Genomic DNA, 18,768 nt, shown 5'->3' on the forward strand with positions numbered 1-18,768 from the left:
AACAATTGGTAGTCATTAATGCGCCACTCATATAAGAAACGGCAATAAAAACCCTAGCAACCAACACCAACCAGCATTCTATGTTGTCATAACCAGATTTAATTCGCTTTCGACTGAGCGGCAGCGCTTACGCCTTTAACAAGCATAATCAAATCAAATAAAAATCTCAATCAAACACGCTTGAAGTGAAGAGATGGTGCGCCGAACGACGCTCGACGCTATGAACTCGAACTCGTCCCGGCGCAATGAACGTAGAGTCGCCACAAAACTAAACCAGTTTAGCCATGTTGCCAAACGAGATGCCTTTGATAAATGGTTATTGTTCGACGAGACACAACGAGAAAAACTTGCATATACAAAAAAAACGTTCGCATGCAGACAATTTAAGCGTTCTTCGTAGCCTTCTCACTTTTGAAAACGAGTGGAATTGATAAGTGAGAATATATACAGCATATACATACGTATGTAGGTGTGATATTTGATGATGTAAATGTAAATATTTTTGTTTAAACATATCAAGTTCGTTTCTTAAGTCTTTAGTATCGATTCACTTATAGCTACAATATTTGCTACCGTTCGAAGATTTGCTTATATATATATTACCTGTTGGGAGTCAATGCGAAAATTGTTATTTGGCAAAGCTAGCTGATTGGTCCCGGCAGAACCTACACCGCTATCCATTGTATTTCTCAAACACGTTGATTGGCACCAACAAATACTTTTTACACAACAAAGCACTAAAGACACTTAAGGCAGCTTGGGCTGCAGGTGCAACATAGTGAATACTTAAATGAAAACTACTGATATCACTAATTTACATATTTGGTATATTTTTGAACACTGGATTGCAATCAGCCGCACTTGGGCACTGACTTTCCTTTCTTTGTGGCTAAATTCACAATAATATGTGTATATGAATCAGCTTTATCGTATGTACCAGTTTCAATTGTGCGTATTGGTAAGCACGGCAAAAACACGCGAATAACAGGTTAGCAGAGGTTTCCTTTATGTTGCAGCAAAAGTGTAAACAGGTATTTTCATATTTAGGTAGAGGACAGGAACCACTGGTTTTGCATTATACATATATCAACCACATATATGTAAAATGCATACGAACTATGCACATATAGAGATAATTACAGCATTTGCACTAAATTCCAGTGTAAGTATGCACAGTATATCTTCACTTTGAGATTCATTGCTAATTTGAAAAACGTATTGCAAATAGCTTAAATCAATTTTGCTTTTAACATTCACTTGTTTTTTTCTTCATTTAAATACTTTAGACATGACTAATGCATGCCCTACATGTATATGTATTTCATTTACAATATCCTCAGTGAACTGAGCAGTATACGCTGTCAATTGTGGTACCACCCTTGGCGCGGTTACAGATACACAAACACGTTTGCGCGCATAGATGGCAGCAAGCAACAGGCACGAGCACAGCCACATGCAAGAAAAAGTACAGATTCCAATGTTCCAAAACAGGTAGACACTATTCTATTGCAATGCAACCCGCACCGTACCCCGCACCTTACGTTGTGTGATGGTGTCTTTAAATCTGTCTTCCGCTAATAACAACTGTTCGCGACGAAATCTCACATGCTTTTGAAGCAACAAATTGACTCATACAAGCGCTTGAGCGCCAGCTTAAATTTGCTCAAACGCAACATTATGCAGACCGAAACACACTCAACCGAAATGTTAAACGCGACTCGACTTTGCTCGCAGACACGCTCCAGCATGAGTAAAGAAAACCGAAACGGTTTATATGGAGAACGCTAAAGCTACTGCTACTGCTTACTCTGTACGAACAAAGAGCGTAGTCACGATTAACACGAAACAAGGCGAAATCGAATCGGCTGACTTAGACTGAGCTCGACTACAAAACTGCAATATTTGCCACCAACGAAAGCAGCAAAGGCACAGTGGTACAAGTGCTCACATATTTTCTGTGAAATATCGATTTAGGTCGATTGCCAAGACTAGTTGGGTAAATATAATTTCCTTTATGTGTTGAATGTGCATTCAAATGAAAATATGTAAATCATGATGATTTCAAAATGACAGTGACGAGAAATCGTAAAATAGTTACGATTTGTTAAATTGGGTCAAAGAACATCCTGAATGCAGTTTAAAATTGGTATATAACAAAACATGCGCTAAGTCAAGATTATAACCTAACTTTTGAGTGACGAAATTCATACGATTAAAAACACTGTGACACTAAAATTAGATTAAGAAATTTTTTTTACAGCAATTTAAATAAATATATATCAGTTTTCAATAACGGATACGGTGGCACTTAGAGTGTTCGAGAGTAGAAAAAAGTTAGATCGTTGCATCAAATAACGTCGAAATAACTACATATATAATAATGTAAAAGGATTCGCCTTTAAGTACTAGGCAACATTTCCTGCACAAAAATGGAATTCATTCTTGTTTATATATTGATCTGTGAAAGTTAAACGAACAAAAGATTTTTAGTGCACAGTGCGTGATATAAATTCCAAACAAGTTGTGTTGACAAATCTGCTTTTGGGTTGCCAATTAATACTTTCTCTTTTAAAATCACAACCCAGGTTTTTTGGCATGAACAATCAATGCCATATATATGTATGTAGATATGTGTGTGGACTAAATCTTTTTTCCATATTCTACAATATCAAGTTATTTTGGGTATTTATATATTTTTATATTAACTGCTACACTAACTATCTAGGCAGAAATGCATAAAATTTGTATACTCTCGCAACAAAGTTGTTAAGAGAGTATTATAGTTTTGTTCACATAACGGTTGTTTGTAACACCTAAAACTAAACGACCAAATTACCAAAGTGATCAGAGAGTGGAGTTCAAATCCGGATGTCTGTCTGTCCGTCCGTCCGTTCGTCTGGGCTGTAACTTGAGTAAAAATTAAGATATCTTGATGAAACTTGGCACACGTGTTTCTTGGCACCATAGGAAGGTTGCTTTCGAAAATGGGCAAAATCGAACCACTGCCATGCCCACAAAATGGCGAAAACCGAAAACACATAAAGTGTTGAACTATGAAAGGGCATATTTGGATGTAATTTTTTTGGAGAAGTGAGCGTGGCCCCGCCCTTACTAAGTTTTTTGTACATATCTCGTAAAGTATTATACTAAAGCTATATCCTGGAAACTTTCTAGAGTCGTTACTTTTAGGTACTTCCTTATACAGAGGAAATCGGATTATAACCGCGCCCACCTCCCATACAAAGGTTATATTGATATCGAAACAGAACTTTTCAAAAATGCTGCATTTAAAGAGTGGCATAGCCCTTCTAAAAATCGCCGAAATCGATCCATAAGTTTTCAAGACCCTATATATCGAATATGAGGACCTCAGTGCTTCTAACGAATTTGTTATCGAAAATATAGTTAAGTTTCTCAGATATTTTGAAGAAATTTAGAGGGAATATGTTTCTTCTAATAATATGTCTCCGTCCCAAAAATTAGTGAAATCGGGTCATAACTTCCCCTAGCTCTCATATACCTAATATTAAGGTTTTCAAACTTCCAAATATATGCCGAATATGTGAGTCAAATTGTTTGTTATATAATAAAATTAAATAAATAAATAGCGAGAGTATAAAATGTTCGTTGACACCCGAACTTAGCCCTTCCATACTTGTTAAAGTTTAAATCAGACAAATTGTTAGGATGTATAAAATTGGCTATGACTATATATCCGTTCGTCAACCTGATCCCCAATACGGGGATGACAATTCCAATATAACGAATGCAAGTGACAACTAAACTCATCGCTCATACAACTACGTAGCTTTCATACTTCAATTCTATTTCAACAATGCTATCTCTTGTTATACCATAACTTAAAATTTAAAATATAGTTGTATATATTATTTGTTGCCAAAATATCGGAAAACCGATTAACTCTTGACAAGATTTATACATTAATAATCAACAACGAAGTTAAACAGTAGAATTCAATATAACAGATAATGTATTAGAGACCTCATTAAAATTGTATAATCACTTGCTTTATAACTCGATAAGATTATATCCATTTATTAATCGTAATGTAGCCTAGTCTTCGATTTTTCGTTATTCTTTAAAAACTTCACCCATTTGTCATTTAGAGTTCTTTAAAATAAACTGGAAGTATGATTTAAAATTTGTAATTCTTATGGTTAGGTAATTATTATAAAGGCAAATGTTATGTTATTGGTCTGACATATCAGTCGGACTTTAGTAAAAAGTCAGTATAACACCGGTTATCATTTCTATGGGCTATAAAAATTCGATCTTTAGTTCGACTCTGATAATTAAATATGCATATAATCGATGGTATTGACATAAAGCATTTACAAAATTCGGTCACTTTACCTTTTTCCTACGTCTATTCGACATGGTGGAGTGTGGTGATCCCCGTCCACTTCCTTCATATTTGTCAAATGCTTCCGAGAGTTCATTATGAATGTATGATTTCTCTTTACCCTCCCTATCGCCGACACTACGTGTCAGACTGCTGCCTCGCGAACGACTACCCTCACCATTTAGACGATGTTTCTGCATAGAGTACATTTCGTTGGCCAAACTTATTTCAGCGGCCGCTTTTCGAACGTTGCGCCGACTTAAAGAGGCATTATTGTTGTGTTCATTCCTACTTTTATCCACTGTTCCAACTGCACTACTACTAGCCAAGTATTCACCTGAAATATGTACTTTTGGTGTGGTTACCAACTGTAGACCTGCCGCACCCGTTTCCTCCGGAAACTCATGCAGTTCATATGGGTAACGCGGATCCATTGCTTGACCTGCTTGTCTGGGGTACATATAGGCATCCCGCAAAAACATTTTCGTTGTGGTATAAATGCGATCGTCAATTTGATAAAGACCGTTAGCACCGGGACCTTCCCCGCCACCTATGATGCCGTTACGTATGAATGCGGTGGGCGTGTATCCGGCGCGTATGTAACGCGCTTGTGTATTGATCGAGTTTGGACCAGCGGGGTTAGCACCACTGCGTCGACCTGTTGTAGACTGTGGAGGCAGCACAGTACGGCGCTGTTTCGCTTTGAAACTGTGGCGTCGTGAATTATACTTTAGCAGCTTCATTGTACCGTTTGTGGAACGCAAGTCGTTGGCAATGTTCGTTCGTTGCTTGCAATAAGATCAGCCTAAAAGTAGGCAACAATTTTGTTACTTCCCAAGCAATGCGTATACGCTTTCCGCATTCCGATTACTTCCGAATTCATGCACACAACTCATTGTTTTAAATATGTATATTTGTACTTATTTGTAACGATTAGAGAAAATTAAAAATTTTGTCGCCGCCACATTTTCTTAGCACTTTCACTCGCGAATCTTCGGACACGAATGACTGAAATTATTCTCGTATTTTACATTTCTGTTATGGCCTTTTCTTCTTTGTGCAACGCACAAAAAAGACAAAGTAATAAGCCAATTAGTTGATTTGATTGCTTTCCAACAACACTTTTTCACTTACACTTTTGTATACCGTTGTAAGTCTCAAAGGTTTTTATACCTATATATGCACTAGGATATATATATATATTTATCTATATGTGTACATACATGTGTGTGCATGTTTGTATATATTATAGATTTTACACAGTTGAATTGAACGATTTCTAAGTCGTCACTGAAATGACACACTTTGAAAAACGCCCTTCGTTGGCACTTTTAACTTGTAATGATGAACCAATCATTTTTCTCGCTTTTCTGTGACCTGTTAGATTTAGTTTTTCGATTACATTTTAATTCTTTTATTGACCTGAATACCAAAAATCGCATTGTCGTAAGTTGATACCGACCGAGTGCATGAACATGCAAATATTTATGAGGTAATCGAATGATGTTGGATATATCTCAATATAGTTCAAATCATATCCCTTGGACAGTTGCTTCTCACACAACACTTAAATTGAATTATTATTTACACGTTTTCACAAAAGAAATTTTCAAAACGGAAAATATGTAGATTAAAATAAAAAGTATTATTATTTGTTGAACAAATTGAATTCAACAAGTAAATATAAAAAAACCTGAACTGAACGAGTGTGTCAATTTATCTTTATTTTGCCAGAATGTAGGCCTTTAATATACATGTATGCATATGTACGTTTCCGTTATCCGCGTTTCCGTTTTGAAGCTTTCGAGAATACTTCTTTCAACAGTCACCTCTCAATAGAAACTGAAATGAATTCCATCCAAACAGCTTCGAAGGAAACCACTCACAATATCTTATGATAGCAACAAAACAAAAATGTAAGCACAACTAGTTGTCGCTGCACTTTCCAGCGGAATTGATAAGTATTACAAAGTCAGCTATTCGGCCATCGAAGCCCGGGGCGTATACCGCGATAAACATTTGGTGCGCAAATATATTATGTTCAACCAACAATTTCTACTTACGTATGGATATGTATGGGATAAATAATATATTATGTCTGCTTGTATTGTATTGACAATGCACACAGTGCAACGCAGTTGTTAAAATTCATAAATTATATAATAAATGTCGGGGAAATCATAATATGGACTCTCTCTAACAAAGATTACGGAAGTTTGAGGCAACAACTTTGTCAGCACACATTCATACAAAAATATGTATATATGTATGTTTGTTCGTAGTAGTTCACAATTTAACAAGTGTAGCTCTTAAGATTTAGTATTAAGTACACCTAATTTTTCACAATTCAAGATTTTAACTCAGATGGGCACAAATATAGTGCGGTATCAAATGACATTTGCTGATTTTTTACCCAATCGGCAGTGCAAAAGAAAAAGTCGCTCCACTGTCTCTTTCAGTCTTGCGAATTCATCTTGATAAGTGTATTTTTTATTATTATTATTTCCTTAGTCATTAGCATATTTACTCTTTTATTAAATTATTGGCGTGACATAAGTTCGAATACGCTTTTTGCTAAATCATTTTAAAGTATCAAACATCTGTCAATAAAATTTTGGATTACATCTGACTACTGTGACCATTGAAATTAAGGGCGTATTTCGAGACAATCAATTGATTAAATGTATATTTATATATGTATAGATAAATGGACTAGAAAACTATAAATGGATTTTAATAGCGGTGGCTTACTCATTGCCTTAACACATTTTTCACTCATGTGGCAAAACACCGGATGAATTCCAGAACATTCAAATCTGGAGTTCATTACTTAGCACTTTATGTATTTATTATAAATCATTGTCATTAGATATGTACAATATATATATTTTACATTTCAAAAAAAACTTTAGTTCTGCGCCATCTACATATGTGCCAATTGCACAAATCATTACAGTTTTAACAACACTTTGGACATGACACATGTCCCTATTATTTCGCACACTCAAAAACGATCTTACTTCTCAAAATGATCAACATTTTATCTTTGATAACGGTTCTTTACTTCACTGACATCCCAGCAAACAATTGCATGTTGCATTAATAATTATTTTTTTTTTTAATTTTATTAAAATTTATTTTTTGTTTACCTATTTTCAAGCAAGTGTCCCTATTATTTTTCATATGACTGTATATACAAATAACAGATTTGGGGGCGGGGCCACGCCCACTTTCCCAAATAAATTACATCCAAATATGCCCCTTCCTAATACGATCCCCTATTCCAAATTTTACTTTTATAACTTTATTTATGGCTTAGTTATGACACTTTATGTGTTTTAGGTTTTCGCCATTTTTGTGGGCGTGGCAATGGTCCGATTTTGCCCACTTTCGAAAGCAACCTCCTCAGGGTGCCAAGGAATACGTGTTCCAAGTTTCGTTAAGATATCTCAATTTTTACTCAAGTTATCGCTTACACGGACAGACGGACGGACGGACGGACACACATCCGGATTTCAACTCCACTCGTCATCCTGATCATTTATATATATATAACCCCATATCTAACTCTTTTATTTCTTGGTGACACAAACAACCGTTATGTGAACAAAACTATAATACTCTCTTAACAACTTTTGTTGCGAGAGTATAAAATGTACTCAAAAAAAAGTTTCCACATCGCTGGCAAAATAAACATATGAGGAGATACATTTGGTGTAAAAATTTGGTGAAGCTAAGTGGCTTTCTTTGTCAAGTAGGGGATTGCGTCCTATTGCCAATTTTGTATTACATATGCATACAAATAAATAAGTAGCTAATCAAAGGAGCAAAATTTATTTTGTTTAACATAATTAAACACTTAATTATTAAAAAATTAGTATCAGTTCAACATTAGAATTGCATGTCTTCTTGTTTGGATATTTTATCAAGTGTAAATATCACTTGGCAAGTAAATTTCAGTTTTGATTGAAATATGTATATCTTTAAATGCTCATTTCTGTATTGAATTAGAGACATACATATATTATAGGAACAATAGACATTTTAAATTGCTCACCTACAGAATTTGTAGAGTTATACATATATAAATTTAACTAATGAAATAACATATGGTGTACTTCCATTACATACGAGTATACAAATGGATAGTTATACGCAATACTTACAAAGAATTCATCCTCTATGACGGGATCTGCGAGCATCTCTATGGCTTCAGTCATCGAACGGCACGTTCTATTTGTATTCTTTTTCTTCTTCAATTTCCGGCCCAATGTGGCAGCGTCACTAAACCGATGAAGCAGTTTCTCACGCTTACGCACAGCAGTTGGGCTGGATGCAGAGTTGCCATGGCATAGCAACGACGAGTAATTATTACTGTTGTTGGTCATTGCATAGCCTTCTGTACACTCCCTGGCGTTAACATAAAAATTCGGCAATTGATATTGGGCGGTCGTTGTTAAGCCGCTATTAGAGTCGACTTTTTGTATTAGATTATAGTCAGACTGCTCGTATTTACTTGGCAGAAGTGGGGTGCCCGAGTCATTATTTACTGGCATAAGTTGCGCTGGCTTTGGTGGTGGAGGTGGAGGAGGCTCTTTCATAAGTGATATTCGGCGGGGCGCAGCACGTGGCAACGAACCGACATCATGGCTTGTACCGCCATAGCTAACTGCTCGACGACTACGATCGTTTTCCTTTTCTCTGCAAGCAAAAGAATGATTTGCAAATATAAAAATCCGTTAATTAAAAATTAAGAAGGTCCGTAATACTTATGACAAACAGGTGTAAATATATCTAACCTATAACGTATTCGTTGGGAAGGCGTGTTGAAAACTGTATTAGTTGCAAAGGATACAAAGTAGCCAAGCTGTGGCGGAGACGAGGACAACATGAAAGAACGACGTTGTGACCGAGGATGCGGTACAAAGGTTTTCTGCTTATGCTTTAGATATAACTTCTGCCTTCGCAGAACGTCATTATATACTTTAATTTCAGCCTTTGAGCCTTGTGAACTTAGAGAGGTCATACTATCATAAGGCGTTTCATCGGAGCTGTCGTCGGTTTCAACATCACTAGAACACTCCGGTACAGTATAACATATGAAATTGTGAGCTTCATAATCTACGCTTGCCATTTCGCTCAAATACGTTTGTTGTTCTTATAAATTATTAAATCAGGTCGGTATCGTTGAATTTTCGATTAACCACAGTACGTTGCCTTTATTATTGATTAATTTTATAATATTATTTTATTACATTCACCTATAATTGATCGGTGTATGGATATTGAAAAAATTATATTTAGTTGAACTATCGTAACTCGAATCACCATAATGCACAAAAAACTTCGAGTTAGAGAGAGTTCGAGTTATGGAAGTTCAACAGTGTATTTTTAGTCATTTACTCTAGATGATGAGATCGGATAATATAACGATGTTTTCAGTGCCTTAAAGGGCTATTATACCAGTGTGACATTTTCAAAAAAATCATTTTTTTTTTATTTTTTGCTTATTCGATAGATTATACTTTCAAAAATGTCCTGTGAAAGCGGTAAGATCGTATCTTGAACAGTTTTTGAATGGGAGCGTTCTAAAGAGCGACCGCTCGCTGGTATTAGCAGCTATAGTCGAAACTTAAAACGCGTTTTTCTCGAAACGACATTTCTCAAAATTGCTGACGTCATAACTCAACGATACATTGACCGATCGACTTCAAATTTAAACTGAGTATTCTTGAATATGTTTGCTATACAATGACCTACGATCTTTATGATTGGTTGAAAATTATCAATTTGGTATTTAAAAAAAGACCATTTTTTACCTAAAAAACGATTTTTTTGTCAGAACTACGCCATTTTGTCAATTTTTAATATATTTCAAAAATCGTAGGTCATTGTATAAGAAATATAATTAACTTTAATATCCTTTTTGAATTTTTTTCAACTCATTCGGCCGGAATCATGTCAGCAGTTGGGGAACTTTTTTTTTGGCACCTCCGAAGATAGCATATAACTCCGTTATTTTTCAATATTTTTGTAAAAAAAAAATTGAAATGTAGCTGAAAGTATACCTTATTATGTGCAGAAAACTTCGAAACAATCTCGAGTACTTTCTTTAAAAAAAAATCGCCTAATTTTTCATAGTTTACACTGGTATAGCCTCTTAATTGTTGCAGTACACGTACACGTTTGAGGTTTTAATACTCGGTACTTAAAGTTGTAATAAATATAATTAATTAAATAGTTGATATAAGCCCAAGTTTTGCAGATCTGAGATACCGATATAAATAATGGCACAGCTTATACCACGAAAATATTTCGCTCCATTTTATTTAAAAAAGAACTATGCACATTAATAAATTAATTAATTGAATTAAATAAAGACAGCATATCGAAACCGTGCTTACGCATTCATTAAGCATATTAATTCTAGAAGCACATCATAAGGTTCTCCTAGCGGTCAATTCCACCTTTAACACAATCAGCTTTAATCGCACTAATAATTCGCACATTATGCTATGCGAAGAGTAATATTTATGTCGTAGCTGTTTGCATTATTTGTGCATATATTTATACAAGTTGTCACTTTTTTTTTTATTTTTTCACTTTTCAAAGAATTTTCTGAGAAAAAAAAGGCCTACTATATTTAGGTAGTTTTGAATAATGACTTTAATTTAAAACAGATTCAAAAATCACTTTTCGAGTACATTACGTATACATATATGTATACTATATATGCCCATATATATCGCTCATTTACTTGAATAGTGTCACAACTCAAAAAACACGATTTTTGAGTTGAGTATACAGAAATGTGCACAATTTCAGCGTCCATATTGTATAAAAATTTCATTCCGATGCGTAGAAAAATAAACCGTGAAATAAGAATGTGCCGTTATTAAACTTGTTATGTTGCATTATTTTTTAACCACAAAAACGACACTCATCAGTTGTGCCAGAATTAAGCATGGATTTTTTCTGAAAGAGAGACATATTTTGTGTTACAACTCATATTGTCATAGAGTGAATTTGGTTTTCTTTTCAGAAAGAACGACATATTTTGTATTACAACGATATTAGTGAAAATTGATTAAATTTTTCGTATTGATTTTTTTCAACAAAAACGACACATTTGACTTATGACGGCGAAATTGAATTATTTTTTTCACAAATAACGACACAATTCAAAATGGGTCACGTTTATGCCCAAGAAAAAGCATTAGTATACTCTATTTGGTCCATTTATGCTCAACATTGTATTTAATATATTACACGCCACTAGATTTGTTAATAAACTTATGGAATTATTCTATATTTGCTAAATAAGAGACAATTGAAAACTTTAAATCGCTCTCCTGAAAAATCGTCTTTTTTGAGTTGTGACACTATTCAAGTAAATGAGCGATATGTAGATATACATAATTTAGTAAAAATAAGTCTCCACTGAAAATAATTGAGTTCACTGTGACAAGTTGTGTGAATTGCTGGTGAAAATTTCATTCATATACAGAAGAGTTAGTTTTCTTGTGATTTTATTTTTGCACTAAATCGTAAGCTACTGCGTTGGTCGATCGCACTTGCATTATTGATAGTAAACAATCTATGTTGTTCAACGGAATTTGTGAATATAGCGTATTTTGGACTTTACAGTACGCGGTTGACTACAAGTAAAACTTGAGCAGTTCTTATGTTTGTTATTACACAAAGAGATTAAACGTTTTGTAGAATTACTAGTAACTAATTCGGACAAATATTTCAACTGCCAGTTGCTTACAAACTAAAGATATTCAGAAAGAGCCACACGCTGCATCCAAAATTAAAATATATATCAGCACGTGTGTCTGTACATAAAATAAACGCTGTGATGTATGAATTTATTTTCGTATTTACTCATGTCTGTAGATGAATGTATTAAGGCGCGAGAGGAAATGGGCGATCTATTGCGTGGTGACAGTGAGTGCCAGACATCGTTAGCCCAAAGTGAGACAACATTGATATAGAGCGCATAAATGTACACTAGGGTTGTTTCTCAATAGTGGAACAGTGGTTAGGCAACCAAGAAAATTAAATTAAATACATAATATACATATATTGAATAACCACCTTTGGACGAAAGTTGAAGCTCGAACCAAGAAAACTTCAAATAGTCGGAAACCAATTTTCTTTAGCAACATACATACATATGTATGACATGCATGTGGAACCCTGCGCGCATCATAATGAATATTAAGCAAGTTGTTTATTTATTTTAGCATACTCATTGCATTTTTCGCGCAATTTGGAGTTTATGCATCATTTAGATAGCGTTTTTGAAGCATAGATCCACTGATACACACCAGAGTCCCAGAAATATCTGAAACAGTGCACTTCACAATATTATTTACAATGAAACAAGTAAGGAAAGGCTAAGTTCGGGCACAACCGATCATTTTATACTCTCGCAATTTATTGATATATTCTAATTAAGACAACACACAATTTGACCCAATTTGAAAATCTTATAATTTGGTATATGAGAGCTAGGGGAAGTTAGGACCCACAATTAGAAGAGAAATATTTCCTCTGAATTAAATTAAGATACCTGAGAGATTTACCGAAATTTTCGGTGAAAAATTACTATGGGGCACTGAATTCTTCAATTCTTCTGTAAAATTTTGTGTTTCTGACGTTTTTCGTTAGTGAGTTAGCTCACTTTTAGTAATTTTCAACCTAACCTTTGTATGGGAAGTGGGCGTGGTTATTATCCGATTTCAACTATTTTCATGGTGTGTGGTGGGGTACGTAAGAGAATAGACTGCAGAAAGTTTGGTTTAAAAAGCTTCATTGGTTTGCGAAATATATACAAATAACTTATTTGGGGCGGGGCAACGCCCACTTAATAATCCAAATATTTTCGTATTGTGATGCTCTGTACTTAATATCATTTTCTTTTCCTTTAATTTTAGCTTAGTTATAACACTTTATTGCTTCCCAGTTATCGTCATTTTGTGGGCGTGGCAACGAATTTTGTCCATTTTTATCAAGACATCTTAATTTTAACTCAAGTTATCCGTTGCACGAAAAGACTGACGAACGGACGGATAGACAGATATCCTGATTTCAACTTGCCTCGTCATAAAGGGTATATGTATATACTCGTTTAGTTTTATGATATACAAACAACCGTTATGTATATTTACAAAGCTATAATACTCTCGGTACAAGCTGTTATGAGAGTATAAAAACTGTGCTGTGGCCATTTTGCTAAGGTAGATATAACTACATATAAACATTTCACGCACTTTCACTCTCCGTTCGTTCAATATGATTCAACGAGTTTTGTTGACACCTTTGCGCAGGCTAAGCATTTGGCTCTACTCAGCTGTTGAACTAAAGCAAAATAACGGTATATAAAATATCCATATCTATAAACAAATTTCAGTGTTTTAGTTTTCAATTTACTAAATGCAAATTTGTTGCAAATAAATTCGAAAAATTAAAAGCTGATTCGCAGTAAAAATTAGCAAAAGGCGTTTTATAAGATTAAATCCATACACATGTACATATTGAATACATATGGGAAACAATATGGGGAGAAGTAAATCAGTGAAAGTATGCTAATAATACTGTCCGAAAGGCTCATAATATTTATAAATTCACTCCCATAAACAAATGTCTACATGTATGTATGTTTACATTGTATATCTATGCGTGTATATATTACGAACAAGTAAGGAAGAGCTAAGTTCGGTTGTAACCGAACATTTTATACCCTAGTAATTTTTTGTTAAAAAAAATGTTTAAAATTATTTTATATAGTACAGAGGTCTGGGGTAATTTGTGCTATTACAATTTTGCCGACTTTTGGCAGAGAGGCAAACTTTTACAAGAAACATATTAATTTCTTCAGAATATCTGAGAGATTTACGGTAGAAATTCGGGGTAAAAAATGGTCTCAAGCACTGAAGTCCGTATTTTCGGTATATGGGGCTTTGAAAAGCCATAGGCCGATGAATGATGCCGCAGTGTAGTAGTTGATATACTCTATATACAATATGTTGCGAGAGTATAAAAATGCTTGGTTTGCATGTTACACAAGTTTCATATTAGGAAATACCAATACTCTATTTAATATTCAAGAATACGTAATTGTGTTCGTATAAAAGAGTAGCTTATGTCGAGTTGAGAAAGACATGATTTATGTATTATATTGGTAGCGTTCTTTATTCTTTCTTGTTTTCATCTATCGTCATATTAAATATCTCTTTATTATGAAGGCTGATTTACATATGTACATATACATTTGTATATCGTTAAAGAAGGAATTGAGGAAAATATTTTACGCAAAAATAGTTTTAAATACGAGGTATTATTTCACTAAAAAGTGAAGACTTACATATGTATTTGTATAAATATATATAAACACAACGTCTACCTCGCTAAAGTCATTTTATATTATTAAATATACAAATTGTTATCGAATAATTTTCCATTCCTTATTTTACTATAAATAATACAAATTACTTTATTAGAAATACTTACTTGTCTATGTATTCGATGGGCTCCAATTCTTTTTGAATTTTATCTTCACACGGAGAGGTGTTATTAACTGCCGCATCTGAAAATAATTTATGGTTAATAGCTATTTAATGAGTGCTAAATAAACGTGTATATATTTGTATTTTAGTCATTATGAGCTTTACGCTAACAGACCACAGCAGTCTTTCTGATAAATAACTAAGGTTACTTTTAAATGGGAGAATTATTTTCGATGTGCCCAAAGGACAATTAGACTAACTAGAATAGAAATATAAATATATCAATTTATATAATATGTACTAAATATATTAAAACACTGTCAAATGTTTTTTGAACTGGTGACAACTGTAACTCGATAACCGCTCAGTAGATTTTAATGAAATCCATACAGCTTTTAGAATACATAATAAACTCAGGCCTGATCGAAGAATTTTTTTTTAATTTCGATTTTTTAAAACAATTAACTGTTTATTTTTTTCCGAAAATCTAGAATAAGTATTTTCAGGAAACGATTCAAAACTTTAGAAAATTTTTCATTTTGAACATTCTCACTGTGACACTCGCTACATACGTCTCGTAGACTACATAATAAATAGTTTAAGATGCTACATGCAACGTTGACCTTTACATATACCGTTAAACTTCCATAACTCGGACTTCAATAACTCGAACTCTTGAATGGACAATAAAAGTAAAATTTCATACAATTTAACTTCCATTACTCGGAAGTCTCTATAACTCGAAGTTTTTTTGGATTATGGTGATTCGATTAAAGTAATCCTTAAACGAACACATAATCAGGTTTATGTTTTCTTATGTACAGTGGTTCCAGTTGAGCGGAACCTTCAATCTATATAAATGGATTACACTCAAAAAATTAAGAGACATTAATGTGATTTATTTAACGCAGAAAAGCATTACATTGGTAAATGGAAAATGAATCGAGGTTAATCAATTGTCGCTCTTTGCTCTTACAACATAATTAAGTGCAATACAAGCGAGCAATTATATTTGAATGAACTGCAGCGACTATGCATTACAACAAAGAGCGTACAAAAAACCCGATGATACAAAACGACGAATGACAATGTGGCCATGCATTAATTGTAATTGAAATACAATTCACCGACAAGTCCATAAAAGTGAATGACACGAGCACCAACGAACGTTGGTCACTTCTTATCTTCTCTATATAAACGCCGGATATTCGTATTTTCCGAACATCCGAAACAACTTTTACTAGTGTTTAGGGTAAGGTTTTAGCAAATATTAGTTTATAGCACCAACATTAGAATTTCTGGAATTTCTTCGTCAGCAAATCGACCTCCTATTGAAAGTAATTCTGTCTGGTTTATTCGGCGTTTTTATAGAAAAAATAATCTACACTAAAAAGTTTATTTATTATTAAAACCCAAACAAGAAATTAGACGAAAGGCTAACTTCGGTCTTTTCGATTCCTGTACTTCCTTACTTCTTTTCAGATAGTCTAATTCGGCATATGTATGTACATGCGAATCAAATTTCTTGAAATAAATCTACACTTTGCATATCCCATTTTTATTTCCCTTTCAATTCGATATAATTGCATTCCTCTTTGAATTCCCTTCATTTACGAGTGGATTATATTCATACATCCAATGTATATTTATATATGGACATACATATGTATGTTTGTATATCTTTAAATGATCTATAAGTGAGTGCGCTCAATCTATTTATTTTAAATTGTTCAACAATTTGGAGAACTTTCGCCTTCAATTGCATTTATACAATTGCAACGCATATACATATATGTACATACATATGTACATATATACATCTGTATACATACACAAGGGCTCATACAAGTACTTTGATCTTAAACTAAAATTACCAAAATATATCCATATATACATATGTATGCGTAGCCAGATTTAAATGCAGAAACCCACTTAGATAGTAATGCTCTTAAAATGGGCATATGTATGTATACATGGACCATTTGTACATACATACATACAAATGCATATGTGTTTCAATGAAACAAAACTAGCATAGATATTGAGTTGCTTACAAACAACACATTTTTTCACGCTAAGAAATTCTTAATTACCAACAAGTACTTTTAAAAAATTTTACCTTAAACTGTTATACTGTTAAAGACGTACTAATTTTCAATCGTAATATCGGGTGGGGTTTATCCTTTATTCATACTTAAATTTGCAAATCTTGATTAATTAACCATATCAAACTATCATTCTTTCAGTTAGTTTTTTAAAAATAGTTTTAAAAACATTGCTAAATTTTGACCTTTAATCATAAATCTATATCAATCATTCTATTATTTTGGTAGAATTCTGTTGTTGATGCCCCCGTTATCTTCATGATATTATCTGCGTGACTCAATACTATACCATACCGAATATTATATCTAGTAAGGAAGAGCGAAGTTAGGGTGTAACAAAAAATTTAATACTTTCGCAATTTACTTATTTGATTTTAAGCATAAAGTCCACTAGAATATTTTTTATAAAATAACTGACAGATTAAAAATATGTGACATATTTGTTTAAAGTTTTATTCCGACATTTTCATTGGTTGTTTATTTCTATATTGTAAAGTGAACCAATCAGACGAAATTCAAAAGAGTTATATGGGAAGTTGTCGTGGTTTCCATCCTTGTAATCCGGGAGTCAAGAAAATATTATATGCCAAATTTTGTTTAAATTGGTTGAGTAGTTTCTGAGATTTTATTTTTGACTCAAAAGTGGTGAGTTAACGCATTTTTAGTAATTTTCAATATAACCTTTGTAGGAATGGTGAAGTGGCGTGGTAATTCTGTTTAGTAAGTTTAGTTTGTATAGCATTGGTAATTTGTAATATACATGCATATATTTAAAAACACCTATTAAGGGGAGGAGCCACGCCCACTTTTCCAAAAAAAATTTCGTCCAAATATGCATCGCCTTCCTGTGATTTCCTGTATAGATTTATTCCTAACTTTTCGGGTAACACCATTTTGTGGGTGCGTCAATGGCCCAATTTTGCCCATCTGGAATAGCTACCTTCCCACAGTGCCAAGGAATATGTATATGTTGCATCACTATATTTTGTTATATACATATATTCAAATCAATCTCTATAATATCACTATATTAATAATATTAGTGGAGTATGAAGGTACTCCAACCGGAAGTCTAGTGGAAATGTAAAGAGGTAGAATCAGATGAAATTTCAAATTGTGATATAAGTATGGGAAGTAGACATGGTTTTGAACTGATTTCGCCAAAGTGTAACATTAGGATAACAAGGAGATATTATTTGATAAATCTGGTTGGAATTGGTCAATTAGTTACTGAGATATTGGGTTTGTTTATTAAAAAATTATAAATTAAAATAATAATTAATATACAATATAATAATAATATATTTAGTTAAAAAAATAAATTTAAACTTGTATCCTAATCATCACTTGACAGTTCCCTAGTTTATCCATATGTACATATACATCAAAACAGACACTGTTCAACAAACTAATGGGGAAGTGAAAGAGCATATGTATTCTTACGATCATTGGCAAAAGTCCAAATGAATTTATGTACATATGTATATGCTTCATTCCCGATATGCATACGTAAAATATAACTACACTTACGTGCTCGTACGTTAATTATTAAACTATATAAATTTATGTAAAACTTCTTACATGTCTAAACAATAATTTTAAACTGGCTTTTGATGATTCATACTTGCGACCAATTTTATATGTACATATGTACTTACATATAGGTTCACACAGACAAAAATGTGTAGGTGTGCAAGTATATAAAACATATGTATGTATGTCGAATGTCTGTGTATTCATAAGAATATGGCCTCATGTGTGCACATACATACCTATACAAAGGTGA

The 18,768-nt window shown here is 33.4% G+C and overlaps 1 protein-coding gene across 10 annotated transcripts in view; it reads right to left on the minus strand.

Moving 5' to 3' along the window:
• Positions 1–18,768, minus strand: part of LOC105215715 (tight junction protein ZO-1) — a 54,898-nt gene that overhangs the window by 24,702 nt on the left and 11,428 nt on the right. For 6 of the 10 annotated variants that reach the window (XM_054236154.1, XM_011189769.3, XM_011189768.3 and 3 more), the window contains exons 2-3: positions 14,882–14,957; positions 8,530–9,064 (exon numbers count right to left, since the gene is read on the minus strand). In XM_054236154.1, the coding sequence (XP_054092129.1) occupies positions 8,530–8,964 (435 nt within the window). In that variant the 5' untranslated portion in view covers positions 8,965–9,064; positions 14,882–14,957. Of the gene's footprint in view, positions 1–603; positions 1,641–4,374; positions 6,228–8,529; positions 9,065–9,162; positions 9,602–14,881; positions 14,958–18,768 lie in introns of those variants that run through there. The other 4 variants (XM_011189770.3, XM_011189771.3, XM_011189772.3 and 1 more) reach the window with 4 other exon arrangements.

This window comes from Zeugodacus cucurbitae, chromosome 2, assembly GCF_028554725.1.
Source record: "Zeugodacus cucurbitae isolate PBARC_wt_2022May chromosome 2, idZeuCucr1.2, whole genome shotgun sequence".
NCBI classification, from domain to species: Eukaryota; Metazoa; Arthropoda; class Insecta; order Diptera; family Tephritidae; genus Zeugodacus; species Zeugodacus cucurbitae.